We start from the raw sequence: 20,452 nt of genomic DNA, 5'->3' as shown, positions 1-20,452 counted from the left end.
CTAAAATGATCATTGAACAGACATTCTTTTATGTTTCCCGGCAAAACTGTAAACCACGACACCAATTCGAGATCCAGGTGATGGAGGATCCGAGTGAATCTTCTGAACTTCAAACATCTTCCTCGCCTTCTTGAAGAAAGCAGAATCCTTCTTCCACCTCTTCAGATGAGCCATCAAGAACACGACATCATTGTCTCCATTTAAGAATAATTGAAGTGTACTAAGAAGAGGTTCAAAGAGGTAATCATAGTAGACGACATCAGAACCTAAGATAACATCAAACACTTCTCCAATTGATCCCACATCTTCAACCTCTCCCCACCTAAGAGATTTGACATTGACAATCCCACCCTTCAATCCAACTACATTGGCATTTTCGGTTGCATTGAATTGGAGGTTGTCGAGGACGTGAGGGAGATCGGTGAGAGTGACATTGGCACCAAGGATTGCAGCAGCAGCAATGCCAACAAGTCCAGTACCCGAGCCGAGCTCGAGAATTCGGAGAGGTCGATTAAGATGAAGATGATGGTTAAGGATGGAGGAAAGTGTGGTATTGTTTTTGAGTTGGTGTTGGTCGAGGAGGGAGACGAGTGTGGTGGCTGCGGGCCAGAGCTGGAAGGAGAGGCCTTGTGAGGGTAACTGCCTTATAACCACAGTTGAGTCGATCGATTGGAGATAGTGTTGTTGTTGTTGTTGTGCTGTGTCATCTACTATTGGGTTTGCTGTTGACGTGGTTTCTTCATGTTGGTCTGGTTGTAGGATGGTGAGAGGGTCTGCATCCATGTCGATGTCGTCGTCGTCTTCGTCTTGGATGGCCATAGTTGACTTTTTGTTGCTGTCTTCTCCTAGAGAGGTAAATTAGGGCTGGTTTGGTTGTTTTCTATATAGGCTTCTCCTCACTTGATTCTCTAAGGGTCCCACTTGAAAACAACAACAGCAAGTGGAAATTAGTGTTACTGTCAGCCCCAGAAGGATGTCCTCCTTTCGTCTCTTTGGTTTTTTTTTATTTTTTTCATCTTTTATATTGAAAAAGGGCAACTAATCTTTAATCCATTTTCTCTCAATCTCATCGATTTTTGTTTTTATTAGTCAAAAATCAATCGCCAATCAAGTTGAAGAGAATGTACTTGTGTGTTGATTGATGTAGACGCGTTGTCAATCAGGGAGCATCTTTATATGGTACTGTGGGACCACACGATTCATCCCATGGAATACTCCCAAAAAAGAGAGAAAAAGTATTGCGGACCCAAACTAGCCTCACAGAATAAATGCTTCCTTTGGTGACATTCAAAATCCAAGGAGCCTTCTTCACACTAAAGTGCAGTCTAAATGTTACTTCGAATGTTGTTTCAAGTCATTTTTAACAAATTTTTTTTTTTTTTATAAAATAAAAAATATCCAGCCTAAATTATTTTTTTTTTTCAAAAATTCAAACAAAATAAATTCTATTAAAATTCTTAGATTCCAAAACCACTCCACTAATGAAATTCCAAAAAAAATTTACTCAATATTTCTCTTCTTTTCTCTGTCCTTGAAGAAGTCATTTAGAGAAGAAGAAATGAATTTGGTCTTTCTTTCTCTTTAAAGACAGTATTTGGAGGAGAAGGAATATATTGGATAGTGCTTTGGTAGGAGAAGAAGGAAAAAACGAGTATCCTAGTAGGAAAACTAAAATAAAATAAGGATTGGATATTTACGTCTCCAAATCGATTAGTTTGAAATGTTTGGTGGACAAATAAAAGTTAGTGTCCGATTAGCTCTCCTTTAATATTGTCCTCCCATATTTGTAAAATTCATCGAGTCAACTTCACTCGATTGGATTTCAAGGTGACTTGACCTCAAAACTTGATGGAACTAACTTATTGAGTCAAATCATTGACTCGGTTTAATCAGTGAAAAATGCATAGAATCAACCGAGTAATTTGGGTTTATAAAATAAGAGTGGTGCTGGAGTGACATTAAAATTGACATCAATTCACACATTGCTGATGTGGAGGTGCACACATAATCAATGTCAAATTTAATGATACTTCAGCATTTTTCATAAAATAAAATATGAGAAGTTGAATGAACATCTGGTGTGCGGTGGAATGAAGTCCAGGCGGATTTACAGTGGGGGCAATTGCCCCCACAAGAATTTCTGAAACTTGAAGGAGTTACTTAAAAATAATTGTTTTAAAGATTTTCAAAGACTTTTCCTCGCACAGAATTTTTTAAACATTGAAAGAGTCAATCATAATTTCTTTTTAAAAATCTTTAAAGACTTTGCTCCCACAAAATTTTGTAAACTTTGAAGGAAATTAAAAATATTTAAGATCATCAAGAAATTTGCCTCCCTCACATTAAAACGCATTGTGAGATATTGGAGGAAACCAAATCCTTCAATTCCACCCAAGAGAGTCAAAGAATTTGATTTCATCCAATTCTAACTTTAAAACCCCACGAAGATTTAGACGATATTTGGTTGAAACATTGAAGATGAGACATTGGAGGAAACCAAATCTTATTCCCCACCCATAGACAGCGAGAGAGTCGAAGATTTGGTTTCATCCAATTCTCACATTCAAAGACCCCCACAAAGATATAGACAGTATTTGGTAGAAACATTGAAGATGAGATATTGGAGGAAACCAAATCTTATTCCACCACCGATAGACAACAAGAGAGTCGAAGATTTGGTTTCATCCAATTCTCACATTCAAAGACGAACGGATGAGAGAACTAAAAGCATCAAATTATGGGAAAGATAATACAAGTGAAGAAGTTATGGTTCTCTATTTATTTATAGGACATATCTCCAACAACCATTTGCACAGACCAATGTTGTGATATTGGATCAGGAATAATTCGTTTTTGCACCCCAGGCCAAAGAATTTGTAAAAATTACTAAAGCTACTCATAATTTTAATATATTTCAAGTATGTCCCCCTGTTTGCCCCCCACGTTTAGAATTTTTGGCAGTCACCCCTCCTCAATTTCTTTGGTTTCAAAAAACCTCCTTTCATCCCACTCCTCCCCTAAATATTTTGACTGATTTGGACACTACTCCACATTTGGGCATAGTGAACAAATTCTCCGATTTTTTTTTTTTTAAAATCATGATTAATTCATGCTTCTTTCAATTGGTGATGTAATCCCCCGATTTATTCACAAAACTCTGAAATATATATATATTTTAATAAGAAATTTTATAATTTTGTTTAATATTGTATTAAGTAACAATATATTTTTATTTATTTATTTATTTTTCTGATTTTTGCTGATTTTTTTTCTTCAAATTTTTCCCTTGCCGAGCCTTTCCGAAGCCCAACTTTGTCACTATCCATTTGGGTGAATATTTAAGATATCCCTATGTTTTTCAAAGACATGCCATATTGATATTGTTATTCCTTTCTACACTAACAAAAAATGACGTAAATACTCTCATCTTCAATTTGTAACGAAAAGCCCTTCATTTTTTCTCATAAAACTAGGCGTCTTCAAAATATTCAACTTCTATAAAAAAAAAAAATTAATTTTAATTTGTTTAACCTCATCTGCAACCCATCATTTTGAACCTCATCTTTATTCTTTTCTAGAACACCTTAGAATTTTCTTTCAAAAAAATCTCATCTTATACTTTGAAATATCCTATTTTGTTCTATAGGTTAGAAGATTAAAGTAGATTAAACCCATGATTCAAGATTAGGATTAAAAATAAATAAATAAATAATACCTAAGATGTTGAAGATGACTAATTTGGATAGAGAAATTAAAGAGGTAATTTTTATTTTTTACTTTTCGTTGAAACGAGGGTATTGAGGTCATTTTGTATTTAATCATTAGAGAAGATCAAGGCCAAGGAAGCGTATAGGTCTTTTTCGTCAATATTAAAGATCTCCATATAACAAAAAAAAATGCCTTTAGTGTTTCCACTCCTGTTCGAGCCCTTCAAGCTTATCGACGACCACCCCCCCGGCGCACGAGAAAATCCTTGCTCAGGTACTGGGCTCTCTTCTAACCAACTTTCATTGCTTTATTTTAGGGTAGCAACGGGTCATATAGGTCATGCCATATTGAGGTTAACTGGTAAAGACATTATAAAAATTTATTGAACCCGACCGATCTTGTCAAACCTCATACCATGTAACAAGACATGACCTGTATAATAAACATGTTAGGTTGTGTCGTGTTAAGGTTGATATGTATAACCCATGAACATGCACGATTATTGCCTACTTAAAAATTTCTAAACAGTTCTGGGTTGGAGCGTATACAAGTCAACATGATTATAACTTACTTAACCTATGTTTCAAGATTTAAATAACTATCTATGAACTGGGTTATACACTAATTAACACAAGTCATTAATACGCTAATTAAATGCGTTGATGTCCCTAGCAACGGGTCATATAGGTCATGCCATATTGAGGTAAACTGGTAAAGACATTATAAAAATTTATTGAACCCGACCGATCTTGTCAAACCTCATACCATGTAACAAGACATGACCTGTATAATAAACATGTTAGGTTGTGTCGTGTTAAGGTTGATATGTATAACCCATGAACATGCACGATTATTGCCTACTTAAAAATTTCTAAACAGTTCTGGGTTGGAGCGTATACAAGTCAACATGATTATAACTTACTTAACCTATGTTTCAAGATTTAAATAACTATCTATGAACTGGGTTATACACTAATTAACACAAGTCATTAATACGCTAATTAAATGCGTTGATGTCCCTAACTCAGATGACCCATTTAATAATTTGGTTAGATGGGTCCACAAGATTACAACTCAAACATGATTATACTCTATCCAAACCCACCAACTTGGTATCATTATTTTCTAAGTTGTGTGCACGTATTGTGCTAAGAATTGCCACCATACTCTTAAGAATCCTCTACTTTATGGATGTTTTTATAACTCATCTATGAGACCTATGACATGAGTGAGTCATCCTTGTCTTGAAGGCAACCGAGTTGACAGTCAATATGAAATGTCGATACCCAGTGTGATGTTTTGGTTAAAGTCTGCATGCTACACTTAGAAATGTTAATGAACTTAGCAAGTATGGTATCTCAACACTCGCAAAATTTACCAACTTACACAACACTGATTTAAACTCACCCCTACGTATTTTGGTGAATATTTGAGATACTTATGTTCTCAAACTGACGACATACCTAATGAGCTCCATCTTTCGTGAGATACGAAAAAAAAATGACCAAAATTCCTACACCCTCAACCTCCAACCAAAATCTTCGATTTTTCTTCTTAAAATCAGTCTAGAAACTCTTGGGCTAAAAAGTTTTACCCTCCGTCTTCACCTTAAAACTCTCTCTCCTTCAACCTTCAAACCTTAGGAACAAATAGGAATTTTAGGAAAGTAAGAGATATGGAATTTTGTATAGAAAAATGAAAGGTTTTCTACAAGAGGTTATAAGATTAGGCTGAAAACCTTGGATTGAAGATGAGGTTGAATAGGTTAACAATACTTCATGGTAAAGGTTGAAGAGAGATGGATTTTGGGTACAAATGCAAGGTTTTTTTTACTAGACTTTGAAGGTGAGGGGACATTTAAGTGATTTTCTATTAGTCTTCTAGTGTATACTAAGGTCAAAGGGAGTATTTCATTAATTTGAAGACAAAGAGAACTATCTCAAACATTCACCAAAACGTGGGAAAGTAAGTCTAAATCACCCAAACAATACACCCCAAGAGACCAGCTCTTGAATATATAAGCAATTAACAATCATTCATACAATTACCCATTCTTTGATAGAAAGAAAGATGTTTAGCCAAAGATAAATCAGACTGTTAGATTCACATTGGCGAAATAGGATTTACGTTGTCGATCCCAATATTTGAATTAGTTCCCCGAATCCCAGAAGGCCTTGGTAGCACATCAGGCCGAGGATCTCTTGATCTCTTCAATTACCACATGAGCTGCATTACGCCCAGGTGCTCCCATCACACCACCACCCGGATGAGCTCCACTTCCACACAGATATAGCCCTCGCAATGGCGTCCTATAACCTGACCTGTATCTCAAATTTATATATATATAAAATTGTTTCTCATGACTACGAAAATGTGGAAGATGAAAGATTTGTAGAAGTTAAAATTGAAATTCTTTCTACAAGAGAGATTTTATTGCCACACCAACTTTTTCTAATGCCACCCCAATTCATATGTAAATCGCCTAAGAATTAGCGCACATCTTGGGGTGGTGATAGCAAAAGTTGGTGTGGTAATAGAAGTTCTCTTCTAAAATTCGCATTTGTGTATATACAACTATAAGTTGCGAGAAGTACCATCCTTTCACAGGTCGCATTAGAAAGAGTGAATCCAATCCCATAGCACCATGAAATATATTCCCTCCTGTCATATATATCCAAGTACAACAACGTGGAGAGTCACGAGGCTAATATACGCACAATTTACAAGCCTATATGAAGTTAAGTTGAGCCAAATACCCTTTATATCAAAAGCTAGAAGCTTATTAAAAGGAAAATAGAAAAATATAAGAGAGAAGGAGCTTGGAAATACTGGCAGAAGGCATCACTTAAGCATTTGCTTCTACATTTATGTATTTGAAATTGATTAACTAGAGTTGGGTACATTACGTCATTAACTATATTGAAGGAACTTAAATCAAATCTATTTAGAGTAGACCTCTACCACAAATGTATCCCATATCTGTCAACAATTCTGGGGTTTTACACTATGAGAAGAACATCAATTTCTTATTTTATTTTTTACAGAAAGATGCGGTTTCACAACATTTGATGCTAATGATTTATTGTCAAGGTTTCTTTTTAATATACATACTTCCTACTTTTTTTTTTTAACTTCTATGTTTAATGAAAGATTTGCCAAAAAGTTAAACCACCTGAGAAATATTATTCCAAGGAGGATGTATATGATTATGGGGTGGAATACCTGTGAGACCAAATTCCCTTTCAAGGTCTGGTGGTGTCAACATGTCATAATCAATGATCGACGAGCTGAAGCCTGGTGCATATTCGTCGATCAAGGAGAAGCATCTTTGAGCAAATGAATCCTAAGGAGAAAAAAATGTGTTAGATATTATTTAATTTGTTCTCAAAACAATCTCTCTAATCCAAGTTATATTCAAGCATGGTTTAAAATATCGTATCGATCAATTCGGTTTCTGAAAAAAACAATATGGTATCGGCCGATACATACCCAAAACATGCCATGTTTCATATTGGTCTTGGCCGATACGGTATGTATCAATTGATACATTCCGATATTATAAAATTTAAACCATGTATTCAAGTGCATATGCTCACAAGCAACCCATAGAACTCTGTTAAAATTTCAAAACAAAGACTATGTAGAAACAATCAATGGTTGGTCTGATGAAGCTTCACATGTAAAACATACATAAAAATCCAACTCACTCTGAATGAAACATCTTCCCAGCTACCTTCCAAGGGTTTATAGGGTGTGTACTGAACAAATAGATTAATCACGTGCTTACCTATGGAAAGGAAACCATGACAATATTTTAATATGAAGCAAAAAACCCTTTCATTATTACATAAAAAGAAAGTGTGATCCTTTCGTACAAAGTAAGTTAGGAGACCGAAGTGGAGAAGTTTAAGAATAACATTAATAGCATATCAAATGGAACATATGCTTGAATCCAAGGTTGGTTGAATATTTAAGCTCTTTAATACTCTTTCAAATATGATCAAAGGCTTTTTGGGCATTTTATCTAGCTTATTAGGTTATTAGATGAAAGAAAATAGGCAATCAAAGATACAAGATTGGTCAAATTCCCTAATAGCCTAGCCCTTCATCTTGAGTAATTGAACCTTTTTCACTATTCACAATTAATAGAAGATGCACAGAGTACGATGTCATAACCATACAATTAGAGGGATGGTGAAAACAACTCATTTCAACTCCTACAGAAGTACTTTTGTGCTACAACCCAAATCTCATCTTCATCATCCAAGCCTAAACACAAAAAATTAGGGTCAGCTGAATGTCATTTTCCTTCATTCAAATCTTTCTAAAGCCATGTCTGTTGTTATTGTAAGTGTGTTCATATCCGAACCCACTACCTTAATCCACCTCAAATCTTCTTTCAAGTTGACAAGTTAGTTAAGAATAGTAAAACTTACAATTAAGTTTTGCAACTCATAGCTTTTGGTTCTATTAGCTTGAAAATGTGATCTCAGTATTGGTAAAAAAATAAATACATATAGCTAGTAAATACATTTAAAAATTAAAACAATATGAAAGATAAGATACTGCAATTCAGTAAAAATAAGTACTTAGTACCAGGTGGAGAAATTGTCTTGTCCAATACAGAAGGAATAGTCATCTCAATAAGAGGTCTTCGTGATGGTGAGCCATTCCAAGCATCTCTACAAGCTCTATCAATTTCCTCCATACTTGAGAGTAACAAGAGAAATAAAAAGGATTAAAATCATCCTTAACTTTTAGATGTCTTCAAGTAAAGGTCTAAAAATCTGCATCCAAATACCACGAATAATAAACTTGGGAAACTATTCCAACTTCAAAAAACTTTTAAGGGTTTTTTGGACTTCGAGGCTTTTTCCACCATCAATTGAAGCCATTAAATAGTTTCCATAAAATCCCCTTGAGAAGGAATGGTAGGTAAAGTGTGAAGTACACCAGGGAGCAACATATGTTAATAGTCTATCACTTCATCAATGGATGCTTCAAAATGGGTGCAATATTCGTATCAGATATAATTTTTTGTGAAAATTTCGGAGATGTATCGTGTCTTTTCCATATCAAGGTAATATAGCAAGGGGAACGATTACTTGAAGATCACTTAGAACACATTGAACCTCAGATCTAAAAAATACCCCTTGCACTCAGTTGGGATGATTGAGCTCCAAAAAAAATTGCACTCCTTTTCTTAAAACATGGAGTACTTTTTTTTTTCTAAACGAGAGAGAGAGAGATTGAGAGGAGATAGTGGTAGAGAAAGAAAACCAAATCGTATGGAGTACAACTTGTGGAGGTTTTAAAAAGGTGAAAAATGGATAATTTTTTGAAGTAGGGGTGCAATCAGTTGAAGGTGGTCTGCAAGTAATCCCTTCCTATAGCAAATAGTACCATCATAAAGAAACAAAGTGAATTCTTTTTTCCATTATCGAACTTGATTACTTGAGCAAAGGGGACCCAAAATATCATTCAGAGAAAGTAGCATACTTTTCTGAACCAATGTGAATGGTACCCACATGCTGAGGACCAGCCTCGCGAACAGTAGACGTGCAACACTGGAATTGGGGCAATCCATCCACAGCGACATTAATTTTCGTCGTTCCCTATTCAAGATAAAGACGGCAGTCATGTTAGGTATAAACATAGCCATTGAAGATCAAGAAGAGGTCTCACTACAATCAGCATGATCAATGATCACGTTAAAGCCAATTAAATTAGTTTTGTTAGAGAGTCCAAAACCCCAAAATAGTCATATAGATGTTCAAGAACTTGAATTTGGCAAGTTGGAGATGGAATTTAAAAGTAGAAATGGCAGAACCATAGAGTGTACATTATTGATGCCAAAAAATAAAATTTTGAATTAGAAAGAAAAAAAGAATGAAGGCGGCTTTGAGCCTGTTGTGTGAAAACATGAACTAATGTCTTTATTGAACCCCAGCACAGAAATTTGAAGAGTTAACCATCAAATACGTAGATGACTGATTAAAAAACAAAACATATAACACGGTGAAGTTAGCATAGTTCAGTCTTTAATGGATGTAACAATGAAAAGCTCTTAAAGGCTGGAGTAAAGAGGTTGCAAGAAGCAGGCCAACTGGGCGCATCAGATTCCACTACAGCAGAAACTTTCTATTAGCCAATTGACTGCAGAGTATCCTTGAAGGCCTCATTGCTTTATAATGAATTTGGAGATGTCTGCGTTCTCGTTTCCTTTTTGGGTTAACAATTACTCAGGGTAAATGTAAAGTGAATGAAATTATGGACAAGTTCCTCTCTCCACAATTTTTCTCCATTTTTTGCCTGTTTTACTTCTTTAGTCTTTTATAACCTCTCTATTTGATTTAAGATTCTCCTAATACATATATATATAAGATGATGGTAAATGTAGCAAAGATGGACGAATGGCAAGACTAAGAAAAATAAAATTAGAAATAAATGCTTCTGTGAAAAAGTAGGAGTAGCACAAATAGATGATAAACTAAGGGATAGTCGACCGAGATGGTCTGGTCATATTCAATGAAAGCCTATTATAGCCCCAATTAGAAGGAGCATACAAGTTGAAGAGATAAATTAACACAGAACATGGATTGAGGTAATGGATAAGATATAAACACACTTGCAATAACAAAAGACATGGCCTTGGACAGAATTGAATCAAGGAACTAGATTCGTTCAGTGAACCCCAAATTTTTTTTTTTTTGGGGGGGGGGGGGGGGGGTTGTGATGATGATGATGAGATAAGCATTTAATAAAATTTGATTGGATGCCATGCACATGAGTTGGTTTCATCTATTTTATAAGTATCCAAACTTTAGTCCGTTATCAGTAAGAGAGTGAATGTAAATCCAACTCCTCTATATATGGCATGATTGTCCCAACCTATGTTGAGTTCATTGACTTTCTTAGTGTTTTTCTCACATTGGGTACATTCATATGACTTAGAATTGCCAACATTAAGCAGATATTCTTCCTAAAGAGGGCATTTTAGGCAAATTTAGTAGGTTGGGGACAATATTTCCCAGCTTTCCATTTTCTTTTCTCGTAATAGTATCCTTAATACAATCAAAATATATAAAAATAAAATAAAATAAAAAATTTCATGAATTTATTCATCAATAGATCCAATACTATAGACGCAATTGCAATGTATCTATTCATGATCATTCTAGAGAAATAAAGCTAGTCTTACAGAGCTGTAGTCAGAGTTCTTGATAGCACGATAAAAATCTTCAGGAAGCACATTTTGAGGCACAAATTCCTGTATATAGGAAGAAATACGAGTTAACATAGAATCAATTCAGAACGCCAAGTTGAATAGCTCTCAGGATCTCTGATTTTTATTTTTTCTAGTAATAGATCAAACTTCTGCATGCTACTCCTAGTCAGCAGGGAAAATCACCAGCGTTAAATTTTTTTACCATGAAAGTCCGATAAGGGGTTGCGTTTGACAAAACAACTTTAGAATGCACCACTGTTCCATCAGCCAGCAATACCTAGATAATTGCAGCCAAGTTCCAATAAAATTAAAATAACTAATTAGTTTGATGCAACGTTCAAAAGCCATTCACTAGCAATAATCTGAATAGTAAACCAACCCCATTTACAGCTCCAGATTCCCTGTCCATCATCAATTCGGCAACCTAATGGACAAATGTGGATGGTCAAAGCCAGCAGTAAATAAACTTCGGAAGGAACCAAACCAACCAGCAAAATAACAATATAAAGAGGTCAAGAGTGTTGTACAATTGTCTTGTATTCTGTTGGCGGTACGCTGAGTTGCGGGCATGAAGGGGGCGGAGCCCCTGGACCAAATTTTTTAGGGTTACTAAAAAGGCAATGATGTAATATTTTCTTAAGGGTTTTTTTTCTATTTTTGGGGAGAAAGACACACTAAGCAACTCCCGGTTTTATAAATAGAGATCTCTAGGGCTGTAAAACCAAGGGAAAAGAAAATAATGATTGTTCTTGTTTTGATCCGTGGACGTGGGCACACTGCTGAACTACGTAAATCCTTATTTTTTCGTGTGCAATTTCTGTTTTGTTCTCTTTGCTGCTTCGTTGTCTCACAAAGAGAACTAAATACATAAGCAAATGAGAGGACCTAACTTATTTCACTGTGATACATAAAGAAAGTATTATAAGAGCTTTACCACATTTTAGTATTCATCATGCTAACTACTGGATGCCATACAATGTGCATTTGATGTCTACCCAACTTGAAGACCAACTAAAATGTGGTGGTTTAATGAAAATATTTTGTAGAAAAACATCTTGTTTCCTCACCGAGCTGGAGTGGCATTATTTATTATTATTTGTTTTGCTAAGTAGGTGGAGTGGCATTATGAAGGACGGGAAATAAGTAATTATAAGCAAAATATACCGGTGCATCTGTTACAATATGAGCCCCGGCTTCTCTGGCAGCATTACTTATGGCCAAGGATACTGAGCCCATCCCACCTTCAACATACCTACAACAAATATTGGTTCTTAGTAACACTTTATCTAAGCTTCTTGGTTGTGATGCATGAATAATCGGGTTCCAATTAACAACAGTTCACCTGTGAAGAGCTCCTACATTTCAATTGCAGGAGAAAACATACCTACTGAATTATGAAAGTTAATAAATAAATATACTTTGTGTAGCTCATTATTTCAACGATGAACATAGCTATCAAAAGATAACATCAACATCTAAATAAATACTGGAAATGAGTTACATACGACCAAACACCACGCTCGCCATCAGTTTCTCCCATCACATGATGCAGTAAAACGTATCCACTGCCCGGTGTATGGACACTTGCCTAAAAGATATGTTTAGAAACCAATAATCAAAAGCAGCGACGAGAAACAAAAAGAATAGAAAGGCAAAATCAGGGCAACAACAATGATTGTTCACATAAAAATCTTTCTTTTAAGAAGATTGCTCAAATAACAACTGCAAGAAGAAACAATCCGCACTCGCAACATTAACAGGGGGAAAAAAAAGATTAAGAACAAGACCTTCACAGAGCGCATGATGACATTCACAAATTTATAGAAACCTGACACACAAATAATTTTTTTTTCTTCTAGTAAGTAAAATTTTATTAGGATGTGGTTGAGATGAACAACAGAAAGAGAATCCAAGGATGACCACACTCAACAAAACTAATCAGATGGTAAATGACAAACCCACTCCCATCTCCCTACAAAATCCTCAAAAAAATACAACCCTAAACTGTTTGAAAACCTTAAAGAAATAATTTATTATATTGATTATTGAAACTCCACCTCCTAACCTAACAGATGATAGGAATCATGCTCAATACAAATCATGACTTGATTGGCACCAGTTCCTGAGCCTATAGAAATTAATTTGCAACTCATGAGACCAACTGATAAATATAGATAACAATAATGAACAAATTTATAGTCAGTCGATGTAAAAAAAAAAAATGTAATAACTTCGAAAATTCAGAGCAGGAGAGCCTTGGTTAGAAAAAAATATGGCTTATGTGAGATGAGCAATATCCTCCAATATTGAGCACAAGCATTCTAAAGGAAAAAAATAAAATAAAAAACTAAAGCCAAAAACTAAAGTTCAAAATAAACAAAAATGGTCTTTCCAAAAAAGAAATCAAATTAGAAAAAGGACTCATCTGAGCTAATACTTACACTGTAAATTCCTCTTGTTTTCTGACAATACAAATGAATGAAAAATAAAATATTGACAGAACTAATGCATATCTACACTTGAAATAGCTCAGAAATAGTACCACTGAACCGATTACAGCATCTGTTGCAAGTGTTGCCTTTAGTACATCCGTCTGCATAATCAATCCGTAAATGGAAGCAAAACTTCTTAGGGTTCATGTCCTAAATATGGTAATGCACTATATCGTTAATGGAAATCATATAGGAACACCATGAATATCCACAACATTTGAATAGCAACTCAATCAAGGTCTAGCACAGGCAAAAGAGATCAACAGTGAGAAACAAGAACTGTAACCACTAGAAAATTAGTTAAATGCATTCTTCAAAGTTCAAACAACATTCAAGCATAGAAAGGTTTCCCATTATTGAACACTGCACAAGGATGCAATGTGAGGTAATAAATATTAAAATAGTAAGTATAAAAGAAAAAATATTGGTTCATAACAAAAGGATAAAATTCCTAAATGCTTCTGCAATTCAATTTATTATGTGGAATCCTACTCATTATGGGATCCACTGAACACTAATATTTAACCCAAACCAGATTCTCAACCAACATTTATCTCGGAAGGACATAAAAATTTTAAATAAATAAATAAAGGTCTAAGTCATAACCCTTCAATATTTCTATTCAAGTTGGAGTCTTGAGCTAATTGAATTTCTTTGGTAGCTATGTGTTAATCATTTCTATCATGAGCATATGACAGTTATGATTCGAGCTTAACTCAAAGATCAGCATTCAGTAGAAAGTAGGAAAAAAGGTCATTGTCATATGTATAACATTACCCTTCAGTTTGTGCTGCTGGCAAACAGGGAACATAAATTATTTGGAGTTGACCAAGGTCGGTTATCTGGAGAATGTTGAAATTCAGTGTGGCCTATGGACAAACCCATTAAACCAAACTGTGGAATTAGATATATTTGCAAACTACAGACAAGAAAACTTAGTTCAAAAATAAAGAAAAGAGAAAGACTAGAGAGAGTCGGAGTTACAAAATAGAACAGAATGACAATAACTAAAACGGTGATAATGAAAAAGGCAGGTTATTAAGAAACTAACCAGTACATAAATCACAGAGAAAGAAATAAAGAAACCAACCAACATAAAGAGAGAAAATTGATACTCTTTCTAGAGGAACGTGAACTTAAACACATTAACAATTCAAAAGCAAAATGTCCCTGTCAAAATGAGAGAAGCATAACGAAGTCCAAATAGTTGACAAAGGCTGGTTAAAAATACTTGACTCCAATACTATATACCAAGTAATTAAGAGAATAAGACCACCTCGAACCAGTTATTCAAAACCTTTGATGCTGGGGCTAATAAAAGATCCATAAAGTCCCTGTCAAAATAATTCAACACATATCAACATAGGGATAAAAAAGATTTTGGAAGAGGGACCCAGGAAAGACTTAAAAGTGATTAAAGTATATTTGACATGCATGTTTCACCAGTTTGATTTCTGTTTGAACAAAACAGATCACAGAGACATACTAGTGTAGAAAAGGATGATCCATGTGTCAGAGAAAAGACCACTTACACCACATCTTTTTGCCCCAGGGAGAGAGGCTGCTGCATACAACGAGCCCAAAATACTGACTTTTGCAACTTATCCCTCAATCGATCAGTTAAGGATGAAGCACCATGCAAAATTTCAGGAGGGGGTGAATCCAAAAGAGAATCCATTATTTGACAAAATTTTAGTAGCTGGGTTTCGTATCTACATGTTAGAAAGCCATACATAGTTTACATCAGAGGGAACAAGTCAAAGATGGGGAGCTCAAGAGAGAAAGAACTTAAATTCAAAGAAACAGAAAACAGGAAATTGAAAAAAAAAAAGGTATTGACATCTTCAAAACAAGAAACACAAAATCATCATATCATTAAACTTAAATTTTTCTTAAGCAAAAGAACAAAAAATGAACTTCTTGTTGAAATTATAGTATTTGTTTATATGTGCTTAAGTATGCATGTATTACAATGAAAGCACAAATGCACAAAGTATAGAAGAAAATTAGCTATGTACAAAGACTTAAAGAGTTTCTAAAAATAGCTCCCTTTGCAAAGGAGGGTAAATCATTTGTACTCTTTTAGGCGCAATAAAAGTATTGGTCCAGCCCTAACCCAGCTTTCTAATCCGTTTACTTACGCATGACTCCAAAAGCCTTCTGTCAAGGCTTTCTGCCCACTTGATTGCATTTAACTTTCTAAGGGTTCATTCTCTATCCCTATTGGGCTGTCAAAATTTAGCCTCGAACAAACGTTTCACCCAAATATGCTTTCTTTTGAAGAATTACGAATTCCACCTCATTCATTTTGAAAGAGACCACAAAATTTGGTTGAGCTCAATGAGCCAATGACACCATAATATAAATTCAGTATGACCCACCCCCATTAGGACTCTTTCGCAATGGCTTAGCATCATTAGGTTTCTTCCCAATACTATAAGCAAGGGTATTCCAATTTCCCAAGAGATCCGCAGCTGAGATCCCATTAACCTTTTTTAACACTATAGTTAACTCAGCAGTCTCCAAAATACATTGTAAATTTTGAAGATGTATAGTTTATATCTTCATAATTCGTATCTTCCTTGTGGGAATCAAAATCTTCTGAACCACATATGTTGTCCATGTGGTGCATCAGGATTCGTATCAATTCGATGGGAGTCTCACATCGACTTGTCCATCAGTTTGAAGATTTCCTTTAACCCTCCAATGTCAGGTCACCTTGGATTGAGCATCCAAGGTCACCTTAAATCTGAAGTTTGTCCAACACATATTCACTTACCATTTGGTTGAGGTGCAACTATGGCTTCTCCCCTCTTATAGGACCATGACCTTCTTACCTCGGCCCATAGTCAATTCCCCTGGTAATCAAACAACACCTCGGCCAAGGGTATAGCTCAAATACATTGGGTCGGATCATGAATAAATCGGATACAAGCCCTCCGTTAGAGCACCCAACCCATCAAGTATTTCCTCGGGCAAGGTGCCAAACATCCAAGGTAGGGTCCCAAGCAACATATTAGCTCGGTTTGATTACTCAATCTCAAATCATGGCCCATCCAAGGTGGTATGAAAAAAGTAGGGTCATTTTATAAATCAAAGTATTACCTCGACTAAGCACAAGCATCCTAAAGTACGACATCAAGGTTCTATCCTCACTTACAGTCCCACGTGGGAGGTAGTTAGTGTCAGAATTTATTAATAGCTTTCAAAGTTAAAACATAACCATCAATCATATGTATCCTCCATAAATAGATTAGATGGTAAAGCACCGCCTTCAACGTAAGAACCCAACTTCCAATGCCAAAACGAAGTTTCCAATGTCAAAGCCCAACTTTTGATATTGAACAACCGAGCATGAGTGTCTCTAGTATTAGTAAGGCACTCTCAAACATTGTCACGCATCCTTTTTCCATATAAAAGGAAGAGTGATTCATGGAAAATTAGACCTTTTTTACCAAGAAAAACACACGAGAATGCATAAAAAATCCAAGGTAAAAACATGTCTTGCTCTCTCTCTCTCTCTCTCTCTACAATTTTAGATGTCTTCCTCTTCATGTTCAATTCTTGACTTGATCATCAGAGGTTATTGTGGCTAGAAGGAGAAGCTGATTGAAGAAAGAGGGACCTCAATGAAGAAGAGGCAATCTCACTTGAAGACACAGATCTCAAGGAGTGTGACCTAAAAGTCACCACATTCTTTTGGTATCTGCCATGGGAACGATGAAGACACACCTTGTTCTATTTATTGTCATTGGTGACTAATTGGTGGAACTACCACGACTGATCAATTTATGCATGATTGATCCATTTTCTCATTTTATTTTATTTTTTTGCTAAGTAAATTGTTAGAGTTCTTATATAAGGTCGTGTGGGCCCAATACTTAAGCCCGCATAACCAACCTCATGTCTTTAATATAAAAGAGAAGTTGAACCCTATTGGGGGTGACCGACTTATTCTCTTCTCTATTTTACTCCTTCTCTCCCTTAACCCTAATCTTCTAACATGGTATCAGAGTACTTCTACCATTAGATCTACTTGATTTCTCTTATTTTCTTCCCTTAATCCCTTTCTTTTCTCTTTTCAATCTGGTACTTCCAAACCTTAAGGCCTTGGTTCCAAAAAGGATTAGGTGTTTGAAGTTTGTTTGTTTACACCTAGACGTTTATTTAGGGCTTCATTTATGTTTGTTTAAGGTGTTTACGAATGATTGGAGAATTGGTAGATGGTTTTGAAACCACAAAATTCAATTTTTTAAAATAATTTTTTTTGGTAAATAGTGGCATGTGAATAGTACTCGTGAACAGTGTTTTCTACATGGATAGCATGGTTTTTAAACTTGGTATCTTGTCTCGTCTCGTTCAGCTCTGATACCGAGTCGTCTCAGACGAGTTTTCCGATACGTTTGATACGTCTCGTGAGACAAATCAAAAAGTTGAACGTGAGTCGTAAATCTCGGTCAAAAAATGACTTTGTGAGTTGGTCTCATTCAGGTCCGATACTGAGTTAACTCGGGCGATACGTCTCGGTCTCGGATGAGTTTAAAAATCATGATGGATAGTATTCTGTGAACAGTGCTTTCTATGTGAATAGTTCTTGTGAACAATGTTTTTCTAAGTGAACAATGAGGTACACTTCCGGTGGAATTATTATGTTAATAGTTTATGTGGATGACATCATCATCACTGGAAGTGATCTTAGTGGTATCTCATATTTGAAGACTCATCTAGCCAAACAATTTCACACTAAAAACTTGGGTCTTCTTCACTGCTTCTTAAGTATTGAAGTAGCTCGCTCCAAAGAAGGCATTAGTTTGTCTCAAAAGAAGTATGTTCTAGATTTGTTATCCGAGACTAGTACTTTGGTTTTTACACCAGCTGATACTCCTATGGATCCCTCTACTAAGCTTGATGTTGAACAGGGGGAAATCTATCTTAATACAGGGCGTTACCATAAGTTAGTTGGCAAACTAATCTACCTGACTGTCACTTTCCCAGATATTACCTTTATTGTGGGAGTAGTTAGCCAATTTATGCATGATCCACGACAGACTCATTGGGATATTATGTTTAGGATGTTAAGGTAACTAAAGGGGTCACTAGATAATGGATTATTATACTGACCTTCACCTCTTATACCCATTACTAGCTTCTTAGATGTTGATGATGTAGATTGGGTGGGGAACATGATTGATTGTAGATCTACTTCTGGGTATTGTACCTTCGTGGGAGGTAATTTCGTGACTTAGCGCAGTAAAATACAAGTTGTAGCTCGTTCTAATGATGAAGCAGAATATGGGATGAAGGCATATACTGCATGTGAGATACTTTGGGTTCAGAGTCTTCTAAAGGAGATGGGAATTAAAGTTCCTACTTTTATGCCTATGTATTGTAATAACTAAACTGCTAGTTTTATAACTAGTAATCCAGTATTCCACGAGAGAACCAAGCATATTGACGTTGATTATCACTTTATTCATGATATTGTGATGACTAAGAAGATATCTATTCCTTATATCAAGTCAGAAAATCAATTAGGAGATGCTCTCACAAAACCATTGTCTAAGAGTTCCTTTATTACTTTTTGTACCAAGCTGGACATATTGGATTTGTATGCTCCAGCTTGAGGGGGAGTGTTAGAGTTCTTATTTAATGTCATGTGAACCCAATACTTAAGCCCACACAACCAACCACATGTTTTTAATACGAAAGAGAGGCCGAACCCTATTGGGGGTAATCGATTCATTCTCTTCTCTATTTTCCTCATTCTCCCCTTAGCCCTAATCTTCTAACACAAATAATTTTATTGATAACAGAAAGGCGGTCGACATGGCCAACAAAACAACACACCCAACCCCATCTTCTAATAAAATCTTCAAAAAAACAGTAATTGGTTTCTTAATAAAGTCAATTGCTTTATTTATTGATTGATCTTGTAAAAAAACAAATTAACAATTTTTTTTATAAGTAATAAATACCACATTAACAATTAGAGTATTAGTAGGTCATGATGTGTTGAAACCTATGGTCTATTAATCTCGGGAAACTTAACATTTTTAATCCAAATCTCAGAATGTATGTAAATCATGAAGACGAGTAATTGAACCTCGGGTACGCTTCCGCATCTATTTTTGAGAACTTAGATATCTCTGAATGATTTAGAGATGCTTCGTGCCCCAAAAGAAGATAACGTCCATCAAGACAAGGTGTGAATGATGAAGGATTCCTCTTTAACAGCTTCAATCCATGCCTTCCCAACTCTAATTCCCTTTTCAAAAAATTAAAATTAAAAAGCACAACAGATTATTCAGATATAAAAGAAAAAGTACAAAAATTCTGCTAAACACGATCGATTTGCTTCCACCAAACACAAACAAGATCGACAAGTAGAAATTAGGGCTAATTGAATCGTTACAGTCGATCAATTAAGGAAGAACGAAAGACAGAGTTGGTGAAGACCTGATGATGGAGGGGCGGAGGAGGCTTTGGAGATAGCTACAACGAGAGAATTTGAAGCCTGGGACGAGTTCTTCAGTGACAGCCGCGCCGCCAATGAGATGGCGCCGCTCAAGAACGGCGACGGATAGGCCGGCTCGAGCCAAGTACGCGGCCGCAGCCAAGCCGTTGTGGCCTCCTCCAATGACTATTGCGTCCCATTTCTTGCCCTTCGATGTTAGTGACGCACGTGCATTGCTGCTGCTGCTGCTGAAGCCCCTTCGCCACATTGTTCTTTGACTCTCACTCTCACTCTCACACTCACCTTCTCCAATTACAGAAAGTCTGAAATTCTAACTCTCTATTTTTTATCAAAGTTGTTTTTGTGTTCCACTAATGGTGGAGTGACATTTTGACGAGGCGGGCACATAATCGTAGATGTTTTCCTCGAGATACGACTAAAAAGAATCTACGGTTTAAGAGCACGTCACCCCGTAAAAATGTCACTTTTATCAACAACAAAAAAAAAGTGTCCCCCAAGCATCTGTTTGTTTTGCAGGTCGTTAACGTGTCGCAATTCTTCACAAAAAAT

General features: G+C 35.8%; 2 protein-coding genes across 4 annotated transcripts; both read right to left on the bottom strand.

Annotated features, from left to right (window-relative positions):
* Nucleotides 1-9: 9 nt before the first annotated feature.
* Nucleotides 10-987, bottom strand: LOC147405130 (uncharacterized). The gene has a single exon (XM_086441300.1). It carries the CDS (start codon nt 817-819, stop codon nt 10-12), a length of 810 nt encoding a protein of 269 aa, XP_086297426.1. The 5' UTR covers nt 820-987.
* A 4,709-nt stretch (nt 988-5,696) lies between these two features.
* On the bottom strand, nt 5,697-20,210 carry LOC147405129 (FAD/NAD(P)-binding oxidoreductase family protein). 3 transcript variants are annotated; one of them, XM_086441296.1, is made up of 16 exons: nt 19,885-20,209; nt 19,532-19,693; nt 14,961-15,140; nt 14,705-14,762; nt 13,479-13,529; nt 12,442-12,524; nt 12,101-12,188; nt 11,316-11,360; nt 11,139-11,213; nt 10,910-10,978; nt 9,208-9,323; nt 8,305-8,417; nt 7,416-7,495; nt 6,931-7,051; nt 6,303-6,369; nt 5,697-6,029 (listed from the first exon to the last, which is right to left on the bottom strand). In XM_086441296.1, exons 1-16 carry the CDS (start codon nt 20,148-20,150, stop codon nt 5,894-5,896), a joined length of 1,710 nt encoding a protein of 569 aa, XP_086297422.1. In that variant the 5' UTR covers nt 20,151-20,209; the 3' UTR covers nt 5,697-5,893. The 3 variants fall into 3 exon arrangements, 1 of the variants encoding a protein (XP_086297422.1); XR_015178075.1 differs by lacking the exon at nt 7,416-7,495 and having other exon boundaries at nt 5,958-6,029; nt 19,885-20,210; XR_015178074.1 differs by lacking the exon at nt 5,697-6,029 and having other exon boundaries at nt 7,399-7,495; nt 19,885-20,210.
* Nucleotides 20,211-20,452: the final 242 nt, after the last annotated feature.

The sequence above is a fragment of the Akebia trifoliata genome, chromosome 4 (genome assembly GCF_017979445.1).
Source record: "Akebia trifoliata isolate Shusen 1 chromosome 4, ASM1797944v1, whole genome shotgun sequence".
NCBI lineage: Eukaryota > Viridiplantae > Streptophyta > Magnoliopsida > Ranunculales > Lardizabalaceae > Akebia > Akebia trifoliata.
Note: the sequence above shows the minus strand (reverse complement) of the source record. Positions and strands in the feature narration are given on the sequence as shown.

Excerpts from the sequence above, each read along its gene's own strand:
- LOC147405130 (XM_086441300.1), bottom strand. The coding sequence starts at position 819 with ATGGCCATCCAAGACGAAGACGACGACGACATCGACATGGATGCAGAC.
- LOC147405129 (XM_086441296.1), bottom strand. The coding sequence starts at position 20,150 with ATGTGGCGAAGGGGCTTCAGCAGCAGCAGCAGCAATGCACGTGCGTCA. Across the intron at positions 15,141-19,531 it reads GATGCGGAAGCGTACCCGAG|ATACGAAACCCAGCTACTAA; the intron begins GTTCAATTACTC and ends TCTAACATGTAG. Across the intron at positions 6,370-6,930 it reads AAGGGAATTTGGTCTCACAG|GAGGGAATATATTTCATGGT; the intron begins GTATTCCACCCC and ends TATATATGACAG.